General features: G+C 42.9%; 1 protein-coding gene across 2 annotated transcripts in view; it reads right to left on the reverse strand.

Annotated features, from left to right (window-relative positions):
* arhgap39 (Rho GTPase activating protein 39) overlaps positions 1-24,785 on the reverse strand; it is a 610,426-nt gene that overhangs the window by 200,509 nt on the left and 385,132 nt on the right. For both annotated transcript variants that reach the window (XM_073055077.1, XM_073055078.1), the window contains exon 6: positions 3,913-5,308. In XM_073055077.1, coding sequence (XP_072911178.1) covers positions 3,913-5,308 — 1,396 coding nt within the window. The remainder of the gene's footprint in view (positions 1-3,912; positions 5,309-24,785) is intronic.

Genomic DNA, 24,785 nt, shown 5'->3' on the forward strand with positions numbered 1-24,785 from the left:
GTGAAGTTGTATAGGATGTTGGTTCAAGTTCATGTGTGAACCACTGTTACTGGTTTAGTGCAGAAAAATGTGACATAACACATTCTGAGTGGACAGGTGGACATTTAAAACATAAATGGACAGATTCTCAGATACACAAATCCTTAATAAGGTTAAGTAGTTGAAGCGGTTTTAAAAAAATAACATGTCGAAGCTTGATTAATGGTCAGGGTGTATTTAATCTGCCATTTTTAGACACCTTCATTGACTGATAACAGGGAGGTAAATTAGAGCGAGGATATTGAGAATCACAGGTATTAGTAATGAAAATGGACCAAGAGGCCTTTCATGATAACAGTGGTGATAAAAAAATATATTGCAAATTATGAGAGCTTTCATAAGGTTAAAGGGGAATTCTCATTTTCAAGTTGCTGAGTTGATAACTAGAGGTCATAAATTCCAGATCATTACAGAAGCATAAAGTGCACAAGTAGGAGAGTTTACTTCATGCTACACATTAGGTGCCATCAGAGAGGAAACAGAAACCAAAACGCTCTTTAAATCTTCTTATTAAGGGTCCTGATGAAGGGCTTCAGCACAAAATGTCGACTGTTTATTCCTCTGCACAGATGTTGCCTGACCTGCTGAATTCCTACAGCATTCTATGTGTGTTACTCCAGATTTCCAGCATCTGCAGAAGCTCTTGTATTTACATTTTTTAAAAGGAGATTGGATAAACATTTGAAACATTTAAAAATAAAAATAAATTCAACCGCTCTGGGAAAGCTGTGCAGTGAATGGGCTGAACAGCTTCTCATGATTTTTGGTTTGCCATCTATAATATTAACCTACGTAGGCACAATTCAGAGCTGAAGAATGGTCTGGAACCATCAGTCTAACATAGCAAGGCTCCTCTAAGGATCTTACTTAGATCAAGTCGTGAGATTACTTCAGATTTAAACTGCTTTGCAAGGTGAAGAGTGACAGCCAAGCGGCACTAAGAGTCTATATAAAACAGTTAATAGAATTTCAGTCAGACAACTGCTCATCACCACCCATCAACCAGGACATGCCCTCTTCTCATTGCCGCCATCAAGGAGGAGATACAGAAGACTGAAGACACACACCGAACATTTTTGGAACAGCTTCCCCTTCACCATCAGATTTCTGAATGGACCATGAACCGATGAATACTACCTCACTATGGTTTTTGCTTTCTTTTTGCACTATAGTTTTTTTTAATGATTATGTGTTGCAATGTACTGCTCTGCAAAACAACAAATTTTACGACAGATGCTGGTTCTGATCTGCTTCTGCTTCCACTTTTACCATGGGGTTTCATAGCATCAGACAAATACTGAGACGCTACAGATTCACTGGAATAGTCCGGAAGAAGGAAAGAGAGCTATAATACAGCCTCGAAAATAATCCAAGTTGACCAATCTCTTCTTAAAGCTCAATCTCTCTAATCCAGGCAGCATCCTGCTAATCATCCTTTCCAAAGCCTCCACAACCTTATGGGAATGGGGCAACCATAAATGCATACATACTCCAAGTGCAGCTGCCACATGACCTCAATGCCTCGGCCACTGAAGGCCCACCAGAGACCTTCTTCATAACCCAATCTCCTTGTCTGTCCACTTGGAGTCCGCTATGGACATGGACACCAAGCTACCTCTGTACATCTACAGATATGCTGTCAAAAGTATCCTAGCTAGTTGCAGCATTGTATTGGACAGCATTTCAGATGAGCAGGAGCGCAAAAAGTTTCACAGCGTAGTTGGCTCTACTTTCAGCATCACAGGTATATCCCTCCCCACCATCGGTAGTGTCTACAGGAGGCACTGTACCAAGAAAGGAACATCTATGATCAAAGATCCCCACCATCCAGACCATGCTGTCTTATTTCATCTACTATCGGGCTGAAGTTACAGAAACCTAAAGTCCCACTCCAACAGGTTCAAGGACAGCTACTTCCCTTCAACCATTCAGTCCTTGAACCAAACAGCAAAACCCTGATCACTAAACTTCAGCAACACCATGCACTGAAATTGACATTTTTTCTAATTGTGTTTTTGTAAAAACTGTGTATAAGTTATTCTTAATTGATGTTTTTCTTGTGAATGCAGCTTGCCTGATGCTGTGTGCTGTGATGCTGCTACAAGTAGGTTTCTTTCTCATTGCAGCTGCGTTGACATGTTTTGAGTATCTGACAATAAACTCCACTTTGCCTTCGACATGACCTCTTGACTCATACACTCAGTGCCCTGACCAACGAAGGCATGTATGGCATTAGCCTTCTTAACCACACAGTTTGCATGGCTACTTTCGGAGACCTACTGCTGTCTGTAGAGTTTTTATGTACTCCCCCTGACAGCATGGGTTTCCTGCAGATGCTCTGGTTTCCTCCCATATTACAAATTCATAAGGGTTACTAAGGCTTAGTAAGTTGTGGGCCTGCTATGTTGGCACCAGAAGCATGGCAATGCTTGCAGGCTGCCCCCAGCATATCCTCGGACTGTGTTGGTCACTGATGCAAACAACACATTTCACTGTATGTTCCAATGTACAAGTGACAAATAAAGCTAATCTTCTTTCTTGAACACAAGAGTCTCTGCAGATGTGGAAAATGTAGAGCAACACACAAAATGCTGAAGGAATTCAGCAGGTCTGGCAGTATCTGTAGATGTTAGTAAACATTTCGGGCCAAGACCCTTCATCAGGACACACATGACATATACTCAGTGTTTTGGGAACAGCTTTTTCTCCTCTGCCATCAGATTTCTGAAAGGACAATCTACACTACCTTACTCTTTTTGCTCTCTTTTTGCACTATTTCAGGCAGTTTTTAGAGTAGGTTAAGTGGTTGGCACACCATTGTGGGCTGAAGGGCCTGTAATGTGCCATAGATTTCTATGTTCTACGTTCTACTTATTTAATTTTTAACTCAGTGACCACAGGAGTGGAACTTAGTGATGTCTACTGCTGTAGCTCATCCACTTCAAGATTTGATGTGTTGTGCATTCAGAGATGCTCTTCCACACACCACCGTTGTAATGTGTGGTTATTTCAGTTACTGTTGCCTTCCTGTCATCTTGAACCAATTTAGTCAGTGTCCTCTGATCTCTCTGATTAACAAGATGTTTTCACCCACAGAACAGCACTCACTGGATTTTTGTTTTGTTTTTGCTCTGTAAATGCTAGAGACTGTTGTGCATGAAAATCCCAGGAGATCGCAGTTTCTGAGATACTGCGACCACCCTGTGACACCAACAAACATTCCACAGTCAATGTACTTAATACACATTTCTTCCCCTTTCTGATGTTTGGTCTGAACAACAGCTGAACCTCTTGACTATGTCTGTATGCTTTTAGGCATTGAGTTGCCGCCACATGACTAATTGATTAGATGATTTGCATTAACAAGCAGGTGTACAGGAGTATCTAATAAAGTGGCTACTATGTATATTTTTAAAATAAATTATATATTTCTTATTGCAATTTAGTATTTTAATGTACAGGCATCCCTCCCCCCTTTACAAAGGTAGAACGTTCCTATGAAAACTTTCTTAAGCTGAAATGGTGTAAAGTGAAGAACCATTAATTTATATGGGAAAAATTTTTGTAAAAGTGAAAATCCACTTTGTAGTGAGAAAACAGGTTCCTAATGTAGGTCTTTTGTAAAAGCGAGGTGGCATAAAGTGAACATTTGTAAAGCGGAGGACACCTGTATTGTGCTGTACCACCGCTGCAAAGCAACAAACTTCAGGGCATATATCTATCCCTGATTCTGATTCTCGTGTCGACTGTTTATTCCCCTCTATAGATGCTGCCCGACCTGCTGAGCTCCTCCTTTCTATGGACATGGCCAACGTGGTCTCTCCATACACCACCCTTGCACTTATTATGAGGTTGCCTGTGTGGAAGGCCTACCTGTGATGGGTGTAAGTAAGGCTCCGGTGAAGCCAGGTTGGTCTGCACAGACACACTCTTCTCCAGCAGCACTTGAGGAAAGCCGAGCTTCTCAAACGTGTTCCTCTTCCAGTGTTTGCTGTCTTGTTGGGCGAGGGCCTCATCCTCGCTGAAAGCCCGCACCACAGGACCTGGCATTGGCAGTGGCAGGGCCCCGTCACTCTCGTAGCCCGACACCTCCTTCTGCGAGTCCCAGCTGCTGCGCTGCTTGATGTGGTGGAGCTGCTGAGCCTCGCGTGCTAGCCGGCTCTGGGCTGTATGTACATCTGGGTAGCCCCGCAGTGAATCCACCTCTGCTCCCTTGCCCTCAGCCTGGCCCGGCGAGGGCTTCTCGAGGGGCGAGTGCCTCTCCTCCGCTAACAGATGCTCGGGTGCTGGGCTTGCCTCGCCGCAGCTCTCCCCCGCCATGCTGCAGCTCTCCTGCGTAAGCGAGGGCTTCCTGCTCTTCCTCTTCCTCGTGCTCGGTGAGTAACCCATGGAGGACAGTGAGTCGTGCTGGCTGGACCATGACATCGAGTCCTCGTGGATCAGTGGGCCACCCTGGTGGACAAACCTGGCCTCGGACTCCTCCAGACCGTTGTAGTCAGCAGATCTTGACTCTGACCGCTGGAAGTCCCTCCCCAATGACGGGCTATGTTGCAATGTGTAAGAAATAGTGGAGGCAGCACTTGGCGAATACCGATGTTTTGTGCCTGACTTGAATTTCGGGCTGGAGCCAGACTGCTCCACGTACACCAGCTGTTTCACAAGCTCCTTGCCTGCCGGGCTGTACTCTAGGCTCATAGATCTCTCTGCACATTTCTGCTTTGTCAACACGAGGTGCTGGTAGGGGGAATTCTGGCCCTGTTTGGGGGAGTGAAGCATTGGGTGCGGTTTCCGAACTGGGGACTTCTGAGGTGACCCTGCTTTATAGCTTATTCCCTCACACTGCACCTCCATAGGGGGCTCATCGTAAATAGGAGCCTGGTATTCCACAGGGGGCTCCTCATAGAGAGGGGGCTCATAGCCATAGCGAGGAGACGAGGGCTGGGATTCAAAGGAGTACTTGCGATGTTGATAATGGATCGGGGAGTGATAGGGCTCTCCTCTGGCGAGCACTGGAGAGCAGCCGCCGATGTGCTCAGCCCTCTTCAGGTAAGGGGATGGCTTGCGCTCTGTGAAGAAGACCTGGTTGTCACTGTCTGAGGCAAAGCTGTGAGCATGAGGCAGCTGGTGGCCCGAGGGTCTCCGCGGCCGTGTTCCGGGCTGGTTTTCCACATTCCCGTTACCCTGATGCAGGAGGTAACTTGGTTCTCGGTCTGTGACTTTGATCAACATGCGCTCCCTAGTGCCTGTCATCCATCGGTGAGGCGACGTCCTGCACAGAGAGAGCACAGAGGAGAGAAGGGTTTAATACAAGTGGAACTGATTACAGCCACGGTATATGAAATTACTGTCACATTGGTGCCTGAGGGTGGCACATCAGCGTTAGAGCAGCACCATAGTGCAGCAGTTAATTGCAACACTTTACAGCGTCAGCCATCAGGTTTCAATTCCCACCACTGACTGTAAGGAGTTCGACCACGTGGGTTTCCTCCCACACTCTAAAGAATAACGGGTCAGGGTTAGTAAGTTGTGGGCATGTTACACTGGCACCTGAAGCATGGCAACACTTGTGGGCTGCCCTCAGCACATCTTCAGACACAAACAGCGCATTTCATTGTATACCCCGATGTTTCAATGTACAAGGCTGATGTCCATGATGGAGCTGGCTGAGATGACACATGTACATTGAAACATCGGGGTATACAATGAAATGCACTGTTTGTGTCTGAGGATGTGCTGAGGGCAGCAACAAGGGCATCTTCAAAAGGTGATGCCTTAAAGTTCAAGTTTAATTGTCATTCAACCATACAGGAATACGGCCAAATGAAACAGCGTTCCTCCAGGGCCAAGGTGTAAAACACAGTTCCAACAGTCACACACAGCACAAGGCACATCTAGCACATAATAGAGTCCCACAAAAAAAAGCTGGCATCCATCATTAAGGATCCCTGTCAACCAGTATGTGCCCTCTTTCCATTGTTACCATCAAGGAAGGAGGTAGAGGAGCCTGAAAACACACACTCAACGTTTTAGGAACAGCTTCTTCTCCTCTGCCATCAGATTTCTGAACAGACCGTGAGCCCATGAAAACGACCTCACTATTTCTGCTCTCTTTTTGCATTACTTATTTAACTTAATTTTTATATATATATTTCTTATTGTAATTTATCATAATTCTTATGTATCGCACAGCATTGCTGCTACAAAACCACATATGTCAGTGATAATAAACCTGATTCTGATTCTGATCTGAGAAATAAAGCTGATCTTTTTAAGATTAAACGCTTCTCTGCCCGTGCCAGTTTGCAGCTCGTATGCTTGACTGAACCACTTGGCACAATCTCAACAAACATGTTGTTTACTTGTATCATGATGTACAAAAAATAATTCTTTAACTGGATTTGTTTTGTTTCAGATTTAGATCCATGTTGCTTTGTTCTTCCTCATCATTTGATAGAACCCTCAATTACACCACCATTTCCATCATGAGGACAGATTTAAATTTAGATTAAAACATGCTCTTTTTTAAGTTATTTGTAGACTGTGCTGAGAACAGTCGCAGGAGAAAGCCACTTTTTTACAGGGAGTGGAAATTAAAGGTCTACTTTTGAAAGAATATCTAATTTTAAAACGGAGTCACTCATCTTAAGAAGAGGCTTTGGGCTTCTTCCTTTGTTACTGTCATTCAAATCACTGACTGATAGAACTCAGGAGACCATTCAGTCCATCATGCCTATGACAGCTCTGTAAGAGTTAACTCAAGAGATTCTGCAGATGCTGGAAATCCAAAGCAACACACACAAAATGCTGGAGGAACTCAGCAAGTCAGGTATCATGCACGGACAGGAGTAAACCACTGACATTTCAAGGCCAGACCCTTCTTTGGGACAGGAAAGGAAGGGGCAGAAACCAGAATAAGAAGGCAGAGGGAGGGGAAGGAATACAAGCTGGCAGGTGATCGTTGAGACCAGGTGAGGGGGAAGGTGGGTGGGTCAGATGAAGTAAGAATGTGGAAGGGCATAGTTACCTGTCAATTGATGCAAATGATGCTTTTCACTATACGCTTCGATGATTCAATGTACATGAGACAAAGATAATCTTTAATCTATATCTTGTAGATGCAAATCCAATATGCAACCAATCCAGTTCTCATCTTGCACTTCTCTATACCATTCTGGATTAATCTCTTTAGATCTAGCCAGTGGCATACTAACGTCAAGCGCAGCCTATGATTGAACAGTAATGTCTTATCATGGGCTATATTTCTTCTACCTTTCCTGCAACCCTGAGGCACTTGATATCCTTGTAACTCCTTGTATTTATTTGTCATTTCTCTGATCTTCCTCGGGTTTCATGGTGTTACAATGATTAGGAATTTTCACATCTAGATCTCTTGTCTACTGCTTCTCCTGTGCCAACAGACTAGATAAATGCATCTGTTAGCACCATTTCTTTTTATGGATTATATTTCACAGTGAAGTCATTAGTCTGAAGCCGTAAGACTGATCTTTACAGCCTTGCTGACATGTTAATCAAGTTTTTCTTGTACATTTGCTCTAGCAGTCTGAAATCACTTTGTCATTGTGCAGTATGGGCCCTTCGGGAAACGATGTTGTGCCAACCTTTTAAGACCATAAGACCATAACATATAGGAGCAGAATTAAGCCATTTCGCGTATTGAGTATGCTCCGACATTTCATCAAATTTGATCCAATTTTCCTCTCAGCCTGAATCACCTACCTTCTTCCTGTATTCCTTCATGCCCTGACCAATGAAGAATCTATCAACCTCTGCCTTAAATATACATACAGACTTTGCCTCCACAGCTGCCTGTGGTAAAGAATCCACAGATTCAACATACTCTGGCTAAAGAAATTCTTCCTAATCTCTGTTCTAAAAGGACACCCCTCTAATCTGAGGCCTCTGGTTTAGACTCTCCCACCATATGAAAGATCCTCTCCACAGCCACTCATCAAGGTCTTTCACTATTCAATAGGTTTCAATAAGGTCACCTCATATTCTTCTGAATTCTATTGAATACAGGCCTAGAGCCATCAAACACTCTTCATATGCCAAGCCATTCAATCCTGGGATTATTTTTGTGAACCTCCTTTGAACCTTCTCCAATTTCAGCACACCCTTTTGAAGATAAGGGGCCTAAACCTACTCACAATACTCCAAGTGTGGCCTCACCAGTGCTTTATAATGTTTCAACATTACATCCTTGTTTCTATGTTCCAGTCATTTTGAAATGAATGCTAACATTGTATCTGCCCTCCTCACCACAGTTTGAACAAGAATTAATTTTGGGGGAATCCTGCACAAGGACTCCCAAGTCACTTTGCACCTCAGTTTTTTTGGATTTTCGCTCCATTTAGAAAATAGTCAACCCTTTCACTTCTTCCACCAAAGTGCATGACAATACACTTCCCAACACTGAATTCCATTTACCATTCTTTGCCCATTCTCCTAATCTGTCTAAATCCTTCTGTAGCCTCTCTACTTCCTCAAAACTACTACCCCTCCAACTATCTTCATATCATCTGCAAACTTTGCAACAAAACCATCAATTCCATAATACAAATCATTGACATATAACATAGAAAGAGTCAATCCCAACACAGACCCTTGTGGAACACCACTAGTCAGTGGTGGCCAGTGAGAACAAGCTCCTTTTATTCCCACTATTTGTTTTCTGCAAATCAACTACTGCTTTATCCATGTTAGAGTCTTTCTTGGAATATCATCAGAATCAGAATCAGATTTATTATCACCAGCATGTGAAATGTGTTAACTTAGCAGCAGCAGTTCAATGCAATACATGGGCTCATAGCTTGTAAAGCAGCCTCGTGTGTGACACCTTGTCAAAGGTCTTCCAAAAATCCAACATCAAACAATTCTCCTTCAACTATCCTGCTTGTTATTTCTTCAAAAAATTCCAAAAGACTTGTTAGGCAAGATTTTCCCTTGAGGAAATCATACTGACTATGTCCTGTTTTATCAAGTAGTCTGAGACCTCATCCTTAATAATCGGCTCCAACATCTTCCCATCCAGAGGTCAGACTAACTGGCCTATAGTTTCCTTTCTTCTGCCTCTCTCCCTTCTCTTCTGGAACCATTTCAGATTTTTGAAAGATCATTAATAATGCCTCAACAATCTCTTTAGCCACCTCATTCAGAACACTGGGGATGTACACCATCTGGTCCAAGTAACTTATCTACCTTCAGACCCTTCAGTTTCCCAAGAACCTTCTCTCTAGTTATTGTAACTTCACACACTTCATGTCCCTGACACCTGGAACTTCCACTATACTGCTAGTGTCTTCCACAGTGTCCGCCATTTCATTGTTCTCCATTACTACCTCTCAGGCATAATTTTCCAACAGTCTGATATCCATCCTCCCTTTTACACTTTATGTATCTGAAGAAATTTTTGGTATCCTCCTTAATATTATTGGCTAGCTTACTTTCATATTCCATCTTTACCTTCTTAATGATTTTCTTTTAGTTGCCTCCTGTTGGTTTTTAACTTCCCACTAATTTTTGCTCTCTCCTAATTATGTGCCCTCTCCTTGTATTTTATGTTGGCTTTGACTTACCTTGTTAGCCACAGTTGTGTCATCTTTCCTTTAGAATACCTCTTCCTCTTAGGGATACATATATTGTGTGTCTTCTGAATTGCTTCCAGAAATTGCTGCTCTGCCATCATCCCTGCCAGTGTTCTTTTCCAATCAGTTCTGGCAATTCCCTGTACCCCACTGTAATATTGATACATCTGACTATAGCTTCTCCTTTTCAAATTTCAAGATAAATTTGATCATATTGTGATCACTTGACGCTGAGGGTTCTTTTATGTTAAGCTCGCTAATCAATTCTGGTTCATTGCACAACACCCAGTCCAGTATATCTGAACCTCTAGTGGGCACAATTAGGAGCTGCTCTAAAAAGCCATCTCATAGGCATTCTAGGAATTTACCCTTTTGGAATCCCGCACCAACCTGATTTTCCCAATCTACCTGCGTTTCGAAGTCTCTCATGACTATTGAAAAACTGCCCTTTTGGCATGCATTTTCTATCTCTTGTTGTAATTTGCAGACCACATACTTAGTACTGTTTAGGGGAACTGCATATAACTCCAATCAGGGTCTTATTACGCTTGCAGTTCCTTAGTTCTATCCACAATGATTCAACAACTTCCGACCCTATGTCACTTCTTTCTAATGATTTGATTTCATATTTTACCAACAGAGCAATGTGGCCCCCTCTGCCTTCCTGCTTATTCTTTTGATACAATGTGTATCCTTAGGCATTAGGCTCCCAGCTGTAATCTTTCAGCCATGACTCATTGATGCCTACAACACCACACAGCCAATCTGCAAATGTGCTGCAAGTTCATCTACCTTATTCTGTACATTGCGCAGGTTTAAATATAACACCTTCAGTCCTGTATTCACCCATTTTGATTTTGTCCGCCCTTTACATTGCAACTCATCCTCTTGACTGCAATTTTGCCCGATCAACAGCCTCTCCTCACTACACATTGCCTCTGTTTGTAAACCAGCTACCTCTTCTTCAGCACTATCATTGGCCTTTCCAACGATACTTCTTGCATTGAAATATATGCAACTCAAGACACTAGTCGCACCATGCTCAACCTTTTGATTCCTAACTTTGTCTGAGGTCTTACCAACATCTACCTCCACAAACTGTTCTGGCACTCTGGTTCCCATCCCCCTAAAACTCTAGCTTAAAACCCACCACGCAACATTAACAAACCTTCCTGCTAGGATATTAGTCCCCCAACCGTCCTTTATGTACAGGTTCCACCTTCCCTGGAAGAGAGCCCAATGATCCAAAAATCTTATGCCCTCCCTCCTAAGCCAACTCCTTAGCCATGTGTTAAACTGTAAGTCTTCCTAGTTCTAGCCTCACTAGCACGTAGCACGGGTAGCAACCATGAGATCGCAACCATGGAGGTCCTGACATTTAATTTAGCCCCTGAACTCCCTATGCAGAACCTTGTCACTCACCCTAACCATGACATTAGTACCTACATGGACCATGTCTTCTGGCTATTCACCCTCACACTTAAGAATGCTGAGGACTCGATCTGAGATATCCTGGACTCTGGCATCTGAGAGGCAACAAACCATCACAAAATCCCGTTCTCACCCACAGAACCTCCTGTCCATTCCCCTAACAAATCCTCTGTCTTCACAGAGTCCCTCTTCGTTCCCCCCCCCCCCCTTCTGAGTCATGGAGGCAGACTCAGTGCCAGAGGCCTGATCAAATGTGTCTTTCCCCTGTTAGGTCACCCACCATCACCCCCCCTACAGTATCCAAAGTGATTTACAAGGTTTTGAGGGGGATAGCCTCAGGGGCACTCTACAATGGTTCTTTTCCCCTTCCTGTCACCGAGTTTCCTGTGTCCTGCACCCTGGGTATAACTACCTCTCGATATATCCTATATATCACCCCTTCAGCCTCTCAAATGATCGAGAGTTCGTCCAGTTCCAGCTCCAACTCCTTAACATGGATTGTGAGAAGCTGCAGTTGGATGCACTTCTCACAGTTGTAGTGGTCAGAGACACTGGAGGTCTCCCTACCTTCCCACATCCCACAAGAGGAGCATTTCACCATTTTGCCTGCCATCTCCACTGTCCTAGCTGAGCAGATATAAAAAAGAGAAGAAAAAAACTTGAGTATTTATTTCCTTTGCTTTCTCTGACTGAAGCCTCTCTTTGTGGAACCCTCGAAGAGCGAAAGCCTTAAGATCACGACTCTGACGTTGTCCACTCAGACGACAGCCGCTGTGAAAATGGCCACTGCGCTTGCCCTTGCCTTCCTTTAATTTACTCTACTAATCAATCCCAAACGCCGACTGGTTGCTGGTCACAGCTCTATTATGCTGCCACGACCTGCAGCTGCCTTTTATCCTTGGCAGTGGATCTGATTGAAGTCCCCTCCTGTCCAAACTACTCTGAGATGAATCTAATCCTTCCTTCCCACATAGCCCTCCATTTTTCTATTTTTCATGTGCCTATCTAAGAGTCTCTTAAATGTCCTTATTGCTTCTGCCTCTACTACCATGCTGGTAGCGCATTCCATGTACCCAGCCTTGTTTATGTTAAAAAAAACCTGCCTCTGACATCCCTTTATACTTTTCTCTAATCACCTTAAAACTATGCCCCCTTGTATAAGCCATTTCCACCCTAGGAAAAAATCTCTATCTGGCCACTCAATCTATGCTTCTTATCATCTTGTACACCTCGATCAAGACACCTGTCATCCTCCTTTGCTCCAAAGAAAAAGCCCTAGCTCACTCAACCTTTCAAATAATCCATAATAATCCTAATATCCTAATCCATTTCGGTTGGTTGCACGATGGAATTGTACAGCACAGAAACCGGTCCCTTTGGCCTACCTTGACAACTAGCTACGTTCATCCCATTTTCCTTCACAAGAACATTTCCCCTATGCCTCTCCTACCTAAGTGCCTGCCCAAATACCTTTTAAACCTTGTAACTGTATCTGCTTCTGTAGGAGTCATGGATCTATTTGTCTGTCCGTCTGTATTGTGTTGTTTGAATTTCCAGCATCTGCAGATTTCCTCGCATCTGTATTGTATTTTGTGTTGCGCATTTATTACGGGTAATTTGTCATGTAAGTTGGGGCATGGTAGAAATGAATAAGAATAGTAACATATTCACACTTTGTCAAAGTCAGTTTAGTCTGTTTAGAGCTCAGGAGTATTCCAGGGAATTATATGATTTTGTTGAATGCTTCTTAGACTGCTTATTTTGTTATATCGCTATTTTTAGTTCCATTAGTTTTTTATCATTACGTGACTATTCATTTTCAACCATTTCTTAATAAAGGATTGAATGTAGTTTCTTCAATTTAGACTTTGTTACTGTGGATAGCGTGTCATACAGTGTCAACCCCTGTGCATAGGCTCTGAACATTTTTGGTTCGTTTTCAAGTAACACTACAGTGTCTCTACCAGGAGTTCCCAACCTGCGGTCCATGGGCCCCTTGATTAATGGTAGGGGTCCATGACATAAAAATGGTTGAGAAACCCTACTCTATACCCTCCTCTGGCTGTTTGGTCTAAATTAACCACCACCTTCTGTGTGAAAAAATGTTCCTGTGCCCTTTAGTTCCAGACTCCCCTGCCTTGGGAAAATGACTCTATCTATCCTATCCACGCCCCTCATAATTTTATAAACTTCCATTAGATGCTAATGTTCCAGTGAGAATGAATTTTGATAATCCAATCTCTCCTTGTAACTACAGTTCTCCTTTCTAGGCAACATCCTGGTGAATCTCTTCTGTACTCGCTCTATTGTTACCACATCTTTCTTGCAGTAGAGCTGGCACATTTATGCACAATTCTCCAAGTGCAGTGTAACCAATGTTTTGTATAAAATGATGTTCAAAATCTTATACTCAGTGGCTTAGCCTACGAAAATACCAAATGCCTTCTTCAGAATCAGAATCAGGTTTATCTCCACTGTCTTATATGACATGTAATTTTTTGTTTTGCAGCAGTCTTCACTATCCTGTCCACAAGTCGCCATCTTCACTGAGTTGTGGCCAGTGAAGGTGGCACAGTAGTGTAGCAGTTAGCACAGTCGCTTTACACTGCCAGCAAACACCAATCAAGGTTTGATTCCCACTGCTAACTGTAAGGAGTTTGTACGCTCTCCCTGTGTCTGTGTGTATTTCCTCCAGTTGCTCCGGTTTTCTCTCACATACGGGCAACACCTACAGCTGCCTTGTTACAATCCTTGCTCATTTGACTTGACACAAATGAATCATTTCACTATATGTTTTGATGTTTCAATGTACAATACATGTGACAAATAAATGTAATCTCTTGTCTTGTAAACTTTCACCACTTTTCTCCCAAGGTCCCTCCTATTTACTTCAGACACATTAACCCTTGTCTGGATTAAACTCCATCTGCCACTCATCTGCCCAACTTTCCAGCTGATCTATGTCCATTGTATCTTTACATAACCTTTGTTACCCATAATTCCACTAAGTTTTGTGATATCCTCTGATTTAGTAATCAGACCATCAATATTCTCATTATGTAATTTATATATATTACAAATAACAGAGGTTCCAGCACTCTTGAGGTCCCTGGAGATAACATCCTAGTATCAATCCCCCAAAGTACACCGCTCATTGCAGATGTCTAGTCAGAAAAACACCCATTCACCAAAATTAAGCCAATTTTAGATGCAGTTTGCCAACTTGCTTCAAATTCCTTGTGCCTTTATGTTCTGGGCCAGCCGACCATTCATGTAAACCTGATGAGAAGTGACCTGATAGAGGTGTATAAGATGATGAGAGGCATTGATCGTGTGGATAGTCAGAGGCTTTTTCCCAGGGCTGAAATGGCTAACACAACAGGGTACAGAGGAGATGTCAGGGGTAAGTTTTTTTACGCAGAGAGTGGTGAGTGCGTGGGAGAGGCTGCCAGCAACAGTGGTGGAGGGGAAACAATAGGGTCTTTCAAGAGACTCTTGGACAGGTACAAGATGCTTAGAAAAATAGAGGGCTATGGGTAACCCTAGTTAATTTCTAAAGTAACTACACGTTCGGCACAACTTTGTGGGCCGAAGGGCCAGTATTGTGCTGTAGATTTTCTATGTTTCCAAACCTCATCTACCACTTTGCCATCATGTATTTTCTTCGTTGCTCCATTAAAAAACTCAATCAGATATGTGAGGCACGATCTCCCATGCACAAAACCATGCTGACTCCTGATCTTTTCCCACCTCTCCAAGTAAACATAAACCCTGTGCCTCAGAATCTTCTCCAACAAGTAAGGTTCACTGGTTTGTAGTTTCCAGGCTTTGTCTCTGATGGCCGTTTTGAACAAAGTGATAACAATAGTTGTCCTCCATTTGTCTGGTACCTCACCTATGGCTAACAAAGATACAAGAATTTCCATCAGAGCATCAACAAGGTCCTGGAATAGATCTGGATAGGCCCTAGGGATTTACAGTATCTATCCTAATGAGTGCCAATATTTTTCTAATACTTCTTACAGACGTAGATACCCTCCCTTCACTCTTCAGCCTCTGCATTCTTTTACCTTGTGAATACCAGTGAAAAATACTAATTTAGAGGTTCACTTGTATTCCCTAATTTCACCCCTCAGTCTGTTAAGGGAGCTATTCTTTCCTTAGCTACACTCTTGCTTCTAATAAAAGCCTCAGATTTTCCTTGATCTTACTTGCCAAGGACGTTTCATGGCCCCTTTTCTGCCCTAATTTATTTCATAATTCCTTTCCTATATCCCCTATAAACCTCAAGGATTTGTTCGACACTAGTATCCTATACCAATCCGCTAAGACGTCAAGTCCATCTTATCATACATGTGCACCTTTTAATGGTCTTATCATATAAGACTACTGAATGGTCCACTTGTGCAATAGTTGTGGGATCATTCGAATAGGGTATGATAAGGCACAGATTCCCAACATGGGCTCCATGGACCGCTTACTTAATGGTATTGGTCCATGGCATAAAAAAGGTTGGGAACCCCTGTCCTAAGGGATTGTCAATTGGTGGGTCCTCAGATGGCTGTAGAGGCCGATTTGGCACCCACGTACTCTGGTGGTGCAGTGTGGGTAAGAAGATGGACTCTTAACCTTTCAATCTACCTCATTATGAACTTCCACCTAATTATCTGACTGCACTAAACTTTCTCTGCAACGGAAACACTTTAGTCTGCATTCTGATATTGCTTTACCTTGTACTGCCTCCATGCATTGGCATGATGAAATGATCTGTAAGAATGGCATACAAAACTAAGCTTCTCACTGCATCAGACTGGTGGAACTCAGCATTTCAGGTAGCATCTATGGGGGTGGGAGGTGGTAAGGAGGGTTATAGCCTGGGTACAGGTCGATGGGATTAGGCAGAGTAATAGTTTGGCACAGAGTAGATGCTGTAGCATCCTATGACTCGATAACACCACTACCTTGCCCAGAATAATCAGGAGGTTGGCTGTCCTGCATCCTGCTAACTACCTTAATTTATGGCTGTGGACCATTAGTCCGTGCTTCCTGGATAAGCTGAAAAGCACTAGCACAGCAGCATTTCATCCATTTGCTTTTATCGACTGGGTTTCTCAGTCTTGTAAGAACATCATGTGGCTCCTGCCTCCGGCTTTGAAACCCATTTCTAAGATTCTGATTATTTGATTTTGTCTGATGTGCACTGAATTTTTATGGAAGATCTTGTTAGAGCTACATTGCCTGACTCATTTATTTCCCAACTGCTGAGAAGATCTGATCCAACCTCTCCAATCACTCACTTCATTTGATGCAATTGACCTCCTCTTCATCACTCATGCTTTTCAAGAGACTGTTGAACTTCAGTTTATCCTTTGTAACATTTTCCAAATGGGAACACAGGACAGTGGTGATATTAAATTCTGTTGGAATTCTTTGAAGAAATAAGAAGCAGGATAGACAAAGGAGGATTGGTTGATGTTGTGTATTTGGATTTTTAGAAGGCCTTTGACAAGATGCCACACATGAGGCTGATTAACAATCTACGAGCCCATGGTATTACAGGGAAGATTCTAGCATGGATAAAGCAGTGGCTGATTGGCAGGAGGCAAAAAGTGGGAATAAAGGGAGCCTTTACTGAGTGGCTGATGATAACTAATGGTATTCCACAGGGGTCTGTGTTGGGACCGTTTCTTTTTGAGTTATATGTCAATGACTTGGATGTTGGAATTGATGGTTTTGTGGCCAAGATTGCGGATGATATGAAAATAGGTGAAGGGGCAGGTGATTCTGAGGAATTTCCCTAAAGGTTAATTTGCAGGTTGGTAAGGAAGGCAAATGTGATGTTAGCATTCATTTCAAGAGGACTACAATATCAAAGCAAGGATATAAAACACAGGAGAGGCCTCAGTTTTGAGCAGCTTATCTAAGAAAGGATGTGCTGACATTGGAGAGGGTTCAAAGGAGGTTCAAGAAAATGATTCTGGGATTGAAAAGCTTGTCATACGAAGTTTCATGGTTCTGGGACTTTACTCAGTGGAATTCAGAAGAATCAAGGGTGACTTTATTGAAGCCAATCAAATGTTGAAAGGCCTTGATAGAGTGGATGTGGAGAGGATGTTTCCTATAGTAGGAGAGTCTAAAACTAGAGTACACAGCTTCAGAATAAAGAGGTGTCCTTTTAGAATGGAGATGAGGAGGAATTTTATTTAGTCAGAGTGGTGAATCTGTGGAAATATTTGACACAGGCAGCTGTGGAGGCCAAGTCTGTATGTATATTTAAGGTAGAGGTTGATAGATGCTTGATTGTTCATGGCATGAAGGGATATGGAGAGAAGACAGGTGATTGGTTCTGAGAGGGAAAATGGATTAGCCATGAAATGGCAGAGCAGACTTGATGGGCCAAATGGCCTAATTCTGCTCCTATATCTTATAATGGTCTAAACACAAGAGATTCTGCAGATGCTGGAAATTTGGAAAACCTACACAAAATGCTGGAGGAACTCAGCAGATCAGGCAGCATCGATGGAAATAAATGAATAGTCGAGGTTTCAGACCAAGATGTTTCTTCAGGACTGGAAAGGAAGCAGGAAGACACCAGAATAAAAATATTGGATGGGGGTGTGCAAAGGACTAGATAGAAGGTGAAGCCAGGTGCGTGGGAAAGGTAAAGGCTGGAAAAGAAGAAATCTGATAGGACAAGAGAGTGGACCATGGGAGAAAGGTCAGAAGGAGGGAACTCAAGGGGAGGCAAGGAGATGAGTTGAGAGGTCTCTCTCTCGTTTATGGCTAACATGAGAAGGCCAAGTTTTAAGGTGCTTTGAAGTAGGTACAGAGGAAATGTCAGGGGTAAGTTTTTTATGCAGAGAGTGGTGAGTGTGTGGAATGGGCTGCCGGGAACGGTGGTAGAGGCGGAAATTTAGGGCCTTTGAAGAGACTACTGGATAGGTACATGGAGCTTAGAAAAATAGAGGGCTAAGGGTAACCCTAAGCAATTTCTAAAGTAAGTACATGTTCGGTACAGCATGGTGGGCTGAAGGGCCTATATTGTGCTACAGGTTTTCTATGTTTCTACATCAGAGTGGGGAATAGAAGACGAGGGGAAGGGGAGGGGAGGGGAAAAAATTACCAGAAGGAGAAATTGATGTTCATGCCATCACATGATGATTTTTTTAGAGTTGAATTTAGTGTTCACATTAAGTATTATGAAATGGGACCACTGCACTATATTACATCTTGTTCCTGTACCTCTGTTTTGTAATTACACTTTCATGCTCAAATCTGGCTCCCATCACATTTATTTTTAGACTACAAGCCACATGCATCATGTGACTTCTATTCTGAATTATAGTGCATCAGTGACTGACGTGACAGGCAAGTACAAAGAACATATGACGGAATAGGCCTTATTTGTAATTGCAAAAAGATAAGTTAGACTGAATAGGTGGATGAAGGAAAAGATAAAAGGACTAGGAACGCAGGACTTGGATATCTATTTGCAAAAGAAGCAATGGCACAAAGCTGTTAAGCCAAAGATCCTTGATTGCTGCAAAATTTCCATGCATATGCCAAGTAGGGCATGGTAATGTAGTGGATAGCGTAATGCTTTAAGTGCCAGCAACCTGAGTTCAATTCTGGCCACTCTCTGTAAGCAGTTTATATGCTCTCCTCATGACTGTGTGGATTTCCTCCAAGTGCTCTGGTCTCCTCCCGCATTCCATAGTCATACGGGCTAGGGTTAGTAAGATGTGGGTATGCTACCAAGCTCTTCTGCTGTGCTTTAGAACAACTTGCTCCTAGAGATGTATTAATACTGAAACCAATCACCTCGCAGCCATGTTACTACGGTAACATAAATGTTATAAGAATAGAAGCAAGAGTTGGTCTGATTTGTCATTAGATAGGACTTGGCAAATCATCACCATAACTCCACTCTCCCACCGCTCTTTTACCAGAATGTTGTCTCAAATAAAAACAAAAAATCTTGTCCTATTCTGAGAAACAATTCATCCTGTTTTCCCCCGTGACTTGTTACCGTGGTCTCTGGAATTTGGAGAACAAGAAGAGAGTATTTTTTAACACAAGATAATGAAAGGCATTTACTAATTCAAAGCAAAAAGGTAATGTTCTCTGGTTGAAGTAGAGACCCAGAGGCACAGTCTCAGGTTAAGAACGTTCAGCCTGAGGTAAAAAGGGCATTTTTTCACTCAGGAGATTGAGTATCCTGGAGAGCTGTGGAAGCTCAGTTATTGAATATATTCAAGGTTGATTTTGATAAATGTTTGGACACTTTATAGAATTACAATAGAATTTGAACACTCAGTGGAACTACAACCAAGGTAGATGAGATTAAGGCAGAACACTGGGATTCCTCATTTCATCACAACCTGACATGGAAACACCAATGCCCAGGAACATAAAAGTCTACAGAAAGTGGTAAATATAGCCTAGTCCATTACAGGCAAAACCCTCTCCACCATTGGGCATATTTATAAGGAGGACCACCACAAGAAAGCAGTGTCCATCATAAAGGATCCCACACCATCAGGATCAGAAACAGTTATTATCATACAACCATCAGACTCCTGAACCAGCATGGGTAGCTTCACTCACCTCCACTCTGAACTGATTCCACAACATACAGAAAATGCTGGTGGAACACAGCAGGCCAGACAGCATCTATAGGGAGAAGAAACGTTGATGTTTCGGGCCGAGACCCTTCGTCAGGACTTCGACAGTGCTTCTCCCTAGAGATGCTGCCTGGCCTGCTGTGTTCCACCAGCATTTTGTGTGAATAGTAATCTCTTACTATCTTTCCTTTCAGTTAGTCCTGATGAAGGGTCTTCTCCCTATAGATGCTGCCTGGCCTGCTGTGTTCCACCAGCATTTTGTGTGTGTTGTTTGAATTTCCAGCATCTGCAGATTTCCTCGTGTTTCCACAACATACAGACTCACATTTCAAGGACTTAACAACTCATCTTCTCAGTATTATTAATTTTTTTATTTGTATCATTAAGAGGGTCTGGCCTGAAACACCGACTGTTTATTCTCCTCCATAGATGCTGCCTGACCTGGTTAGTTCCTCCAAACTTGTGTGTGTGTGTGTGTGTGTGTGTGTGTGTGTGTGTGTGTGTGTGTGTGTGTGTGTGTGTGTGTGTGTGTGTGTGTGTGTGTGTGTGTGTGTGTGTGTGTGTGTGTGTGTGTGTGTGTGTGTGTGTGTGTGTGTGTGTGTGTGTGTGTGTGTGTGTGTGTGTGTGTGTTACTCTGGATTTCTACCATCTGCAGAATATCTTATGTTTATATTAAACCATTTGATTAAAGCAAATTGGAATTCAAAGTTGGTTTTGCAAGCTGGGATGAATGTTAATGAGGTTCAATCCAAATGGAAGTTAATGCACAGTTTTAAAATTTAAAGCAACATTTGAGAAGTAAACACGAGGAAATCTGCAGATGCTGGAAATTCAAGAAACACACACAAAATGCTGGTGGAACGCATCAGGCCAGGCAGCTTCTATAGGAAGAATTACAGTCGACTTTTTGGGCCGAGACCCTTCGTCAGGACTAACTGAAAGAAGAGGTAGTAAGAGATTTGAAAGTGGGAGGGGGAGGGGGAGATCACCTCCCACTTTCAAATATCTTACTGTCTCTTCTATCAGTTAGTCCTGACGAAGGGTCTCGGCCCGAAATGTCGACTGTACTTCTTCCTATAGAAGCTGCCTGGCCTGATGCGTTCCACCAGCATTTTGTGTGTGTTGCTTGAGAGAAGTAGTTTATTTTTCTCAAACATAGGGATCTGGGAACACAGATCCATAATTCTTTGAATGTAGTGTCACAGTTCAATAGAGATGTAAAGGAAGCTTTTGGCACATTGGCCTTCATAAATAAAAGTACTGAGTACAAGAGTTGGGATGTTATTTTAAGTTGTATAAGGCATTATTGAAGCCTAGTTTGGAGTACTGTGTGCAGTTTTGATCACCCACCTACAAGGAAAGTTATCAATAAAATTGAAAGGATGCAGAGAAAATTCATAAGGATATTACCAGGACTTGTGAACCTAAGGTATAGGGAAAGGTTGAATAAGTTAAGACTTTATTCCCTAGGAGAATGAGGGGTGATTTGACAGCGATAATACAAAATAATGAGGGGCATGGATAGGGTAAATACACCGTAAGCAGGTTTTTCCACAGAGAATGTCATGGGTTAAAGGTGAAAAATGAAATGTTTAAGGGGAACACAAGGTGGAATTTCTTCACTCAGAGGATAGTGAGAGCGTGAAACGAGCTGTCAGTGGAAGTGGTGTTTGCGGGACCAATTGCAACGTTTAAGAGAAATTTTGATAGGTACATGGATGGGAGGAGTATGGAGGGCAACTGTCAGGCGCAGATCAATGGGACTAGGCAGATTAATAGTTCAGAACAGACTGGAAGGGCAGAAGGGCCTGTTTCTGTGCTGTAGTGTTCCACAACTCTATAACTCTCTTGAAATGGACTGACACTCAAACAGCAGTTAGGTCGTTGTGCTACTACTGATCTGTGCTGAAAAGGATTTGTTTGCAATCTATACACTTGATGTTGCAGTAATATTTGAAGAAACATGCAAAAAAGAAACGAGGTCTACAACGTGCTGCTGGAATGCAGCCAATTTAAATATAAAGCACAAGACCCAGGACTCTGCTATGCCTTTGCGTCACTTAAACCCACAAGCAGAAGCTTAATCAGTGCTCTCAGGAAGCAAGTGTCTCCTGTTATTGAGCTTGTCAATGGCCACATTGTGTGTCTCTGAAAGGCTCTTATTACAGCTTCCACGTTGCTCTCCTTGATGCACGGTTTGAGATCTGCTCATCATAAATAAACTATTTTGTTAAAGAAACAATTTGGAAGCTGAAAATCAGCTTGATTCACTGTATCCTGCATATTTACTTGCCATGCCAAAAAGAAGCAAAACTGAGAAAGAGCAATCCCTTAATGCATAGCAGGGACAGAGCTGGTTCTGAAACAGCTCTGGGCTAGCTTCCCATTGAAATCTACCAAAGCTATGGTCTATGGATCTCACTGAAACCTACGGAATATTGAAAGGCTTAGAGACAGTGGACATGGAAATAATGCTTCCTATAGTGGGAGAGTCTATGACCAGACTCAGGATACAAGGACGTCCCTTTACAACAGAGATGAGGAGGAACTTCCTTACTCAGAAGGTGGTGAATCAATGGAATTTATTGCCACAGACGGCTGTGGAGACCAAGTCATTGGGTATATTTAAAGTGGAGGTTGACAGGTTCTTGATTAGTAGGGGTGGCAAATGTGACAGGGAGAAGGCAAAAGAGTGGGGTTGAGAGGGATAATAAATCAGCCGTAATAGAATGGCAGAACAGATTTGATGGACCAATGGCCTAATTCTTCTGGTCTTATGGTCTTCTGTACTGGAAATCAATCTGCTGCTGTGTCCATCTGAAACAAACATAGCATCATGCTATCTTTACTGAGTGCAAGGAGCACTCAGTAAAGTCAGAACTGACCTTCACCTGGTTAGTTACGTCACCTGTGGGGAAGGCTTACAGTGTGTGTTCAGAGCTTTCTGCTCACGCCCATGCCACAACATTACATTCAGGTGCAGGGTCTGACCTGAAATGACCACAGTAGTCTAACCTGCTCATACTACTTGGCTCAAGAAGTTTGAAAGTTATGTTACTGGATTAGTAGTGCAGAGGTTTTCAGTAACAATTCAAGAGATCCAGAGCCCTGGGTGTGCGCTCAATGTCTGTAAATCCATGAGTCTGCTGGAGGCTAGAGGTGGCTCGTCCTGGGATTGAAGAACTGTGGGTGTGCATGTGTGTATATGTTGAAGAACTGTGGGTGTGCGTGTGTGTATATGTTACTCTGTGAAGTTCTGCCGAACATTGTGGGTATGTTATGTTGGTGACGGAACGTGTGGTTCCACTTGCAGCCTTGGGTGTGTTGGGTGTTAACACAAGGATGCATATCACTGTATGTTTCAAGGTACAGATGATGTATAAATCTGAATCTGAATCCGAAACTAATTCAATGATCTTGAAATTACTTCAGCCATCAACACTACTCATCCCAAGAAATAACCAAGATGCTGAATTGTGGTAAAACCAAATTGATTCTCTTATTGCAGAACAAGGGCTTACAGCAACCTTCAGCAATGAAGATATAACTCTCCATATTAACTCAGGTAAACGTCTCCTTTGAGGAAGGGTCTCGGCCTGAAACGTCCACTGTTTACTCTTTTCCATAGAGGCTGCCTGGCCTGCTGAGTTCCTCCAGTAATTTGTGTGTGTTGCTTGGATTTCCAGCACCTACAGATTTTCTCGTTTGTAAATGTCTCCTTTTTTCCCCCATTGTCATGTTTATCCTCCCATTCTCATGATATATCTCCCTGACAGTCAGTATCCATGCTCCATATCACCTGATCTGTCAAAACTAATCTCCATGTAGTTTTTTCCTTTGCACCTCATTCCTACCCCTAGATGTGTGGTAAAAACAATAAAACCCCACTCATCCCCCGATTAGTGCAGCAGGGACAGCACAATACCTTAGCTGTTAGCTTAATGCTACACAGCACCAGCGATTGGAGTTCCATTCCCCTCACTGTCTGTAAGGAGTTTATATGTTCTCCCCATGACCGCGTGGGTTTCCTCTGGGTGCTCCAGTTTTCTCCCACAGTCCAAAGACATATGGGTTAGGGATAGTGAGTTGTGGGCATGCTATGTTGGCAGCAACACTTGCAGGCTGGCCCCAGCACATCCTTGGGTTGTGTTGTTCATTGACACAAAACATTTCATTATATGTTTTGACATCTCAATGTACATGTGACAAATAAAGCTAATCTTTTTTTCTTCTATCTCCATCCCTCTCTGGTTCTCCTTTTCTTAGTGCTTTCCAGCAAATTCCTCATTTATCTTAGTAACCCCTGAAATAACAGCTACCATTTCTAGTCACTATGTTGACTGACAAGAGGCATAATTTTAAGGTAACTGAAGGAAAGTATAGGTGGGATGTCTGAACATCCTTCAAGAGGATGAACCCTGATGGTATACCTGGTAGGGCTCTGAAAACCTGTACCAACCAACAGGTGACAGTGTTCAACACAACTATACCCTCAGTTCTAAGCAACAAGCTCCAAAACCTAGGCCTCTGTACCTTCCTCTGTAACTGGATCCCTGACTTCTTCACCAGCACACCACAGCTTGTGTGGATGAGAAATGACAACAGTCCAAATCAACAATGGGTGCTTAGCCCACTGCACCACTCTCTCTTCACCATGACCATTTGGCCGGGCACAGCTCAAACACCATCTATATTGTGTGGCATTGCAACAACAACCTTTCACTCAATGTCAGTAAGATTGTAGACTTCAGGAAGAGAAAGTCGAGGGAATACTTACCGGTCTTCATCGAGGGATCCACAAGTGGAAAGGGTGAGCAGTTTCAAGTTCCTGGATGACAACCTCTCTGATAATCTATCCTGGGCCCAACATATTGATGCAATTACAAAGAATGTGCGAAGAACAGTGGCTATACTTCATTAGGTGTTTGAGGAGACTTGGTATGTGACCAACGACATTCACAAATTTCTACAGCTGTACCATGGAGAGCATTCTAACTGGTTGCATCACCGCTAGGTATGGATCAGAAAAAACTGCATAGTATCAGAAGAAACTGCTGAAAGTTTTACTCAGCTAGCTCCAACGTGG

This window comes from Hemitrygon akajei, chromosome 8 (genome assembly GCF_048418815.1).
Source record: "Hemitrygon akajei chromosome 8, sHemAka1.3, whole genome shotgun sequence".
Lineage (NCBI taxonomy): Eukaryota > Metazoa > Chordata > Chondrichthyes > Myliobatiformes > Dasyatidae > Hemitrygon > Hemitrygon akajei.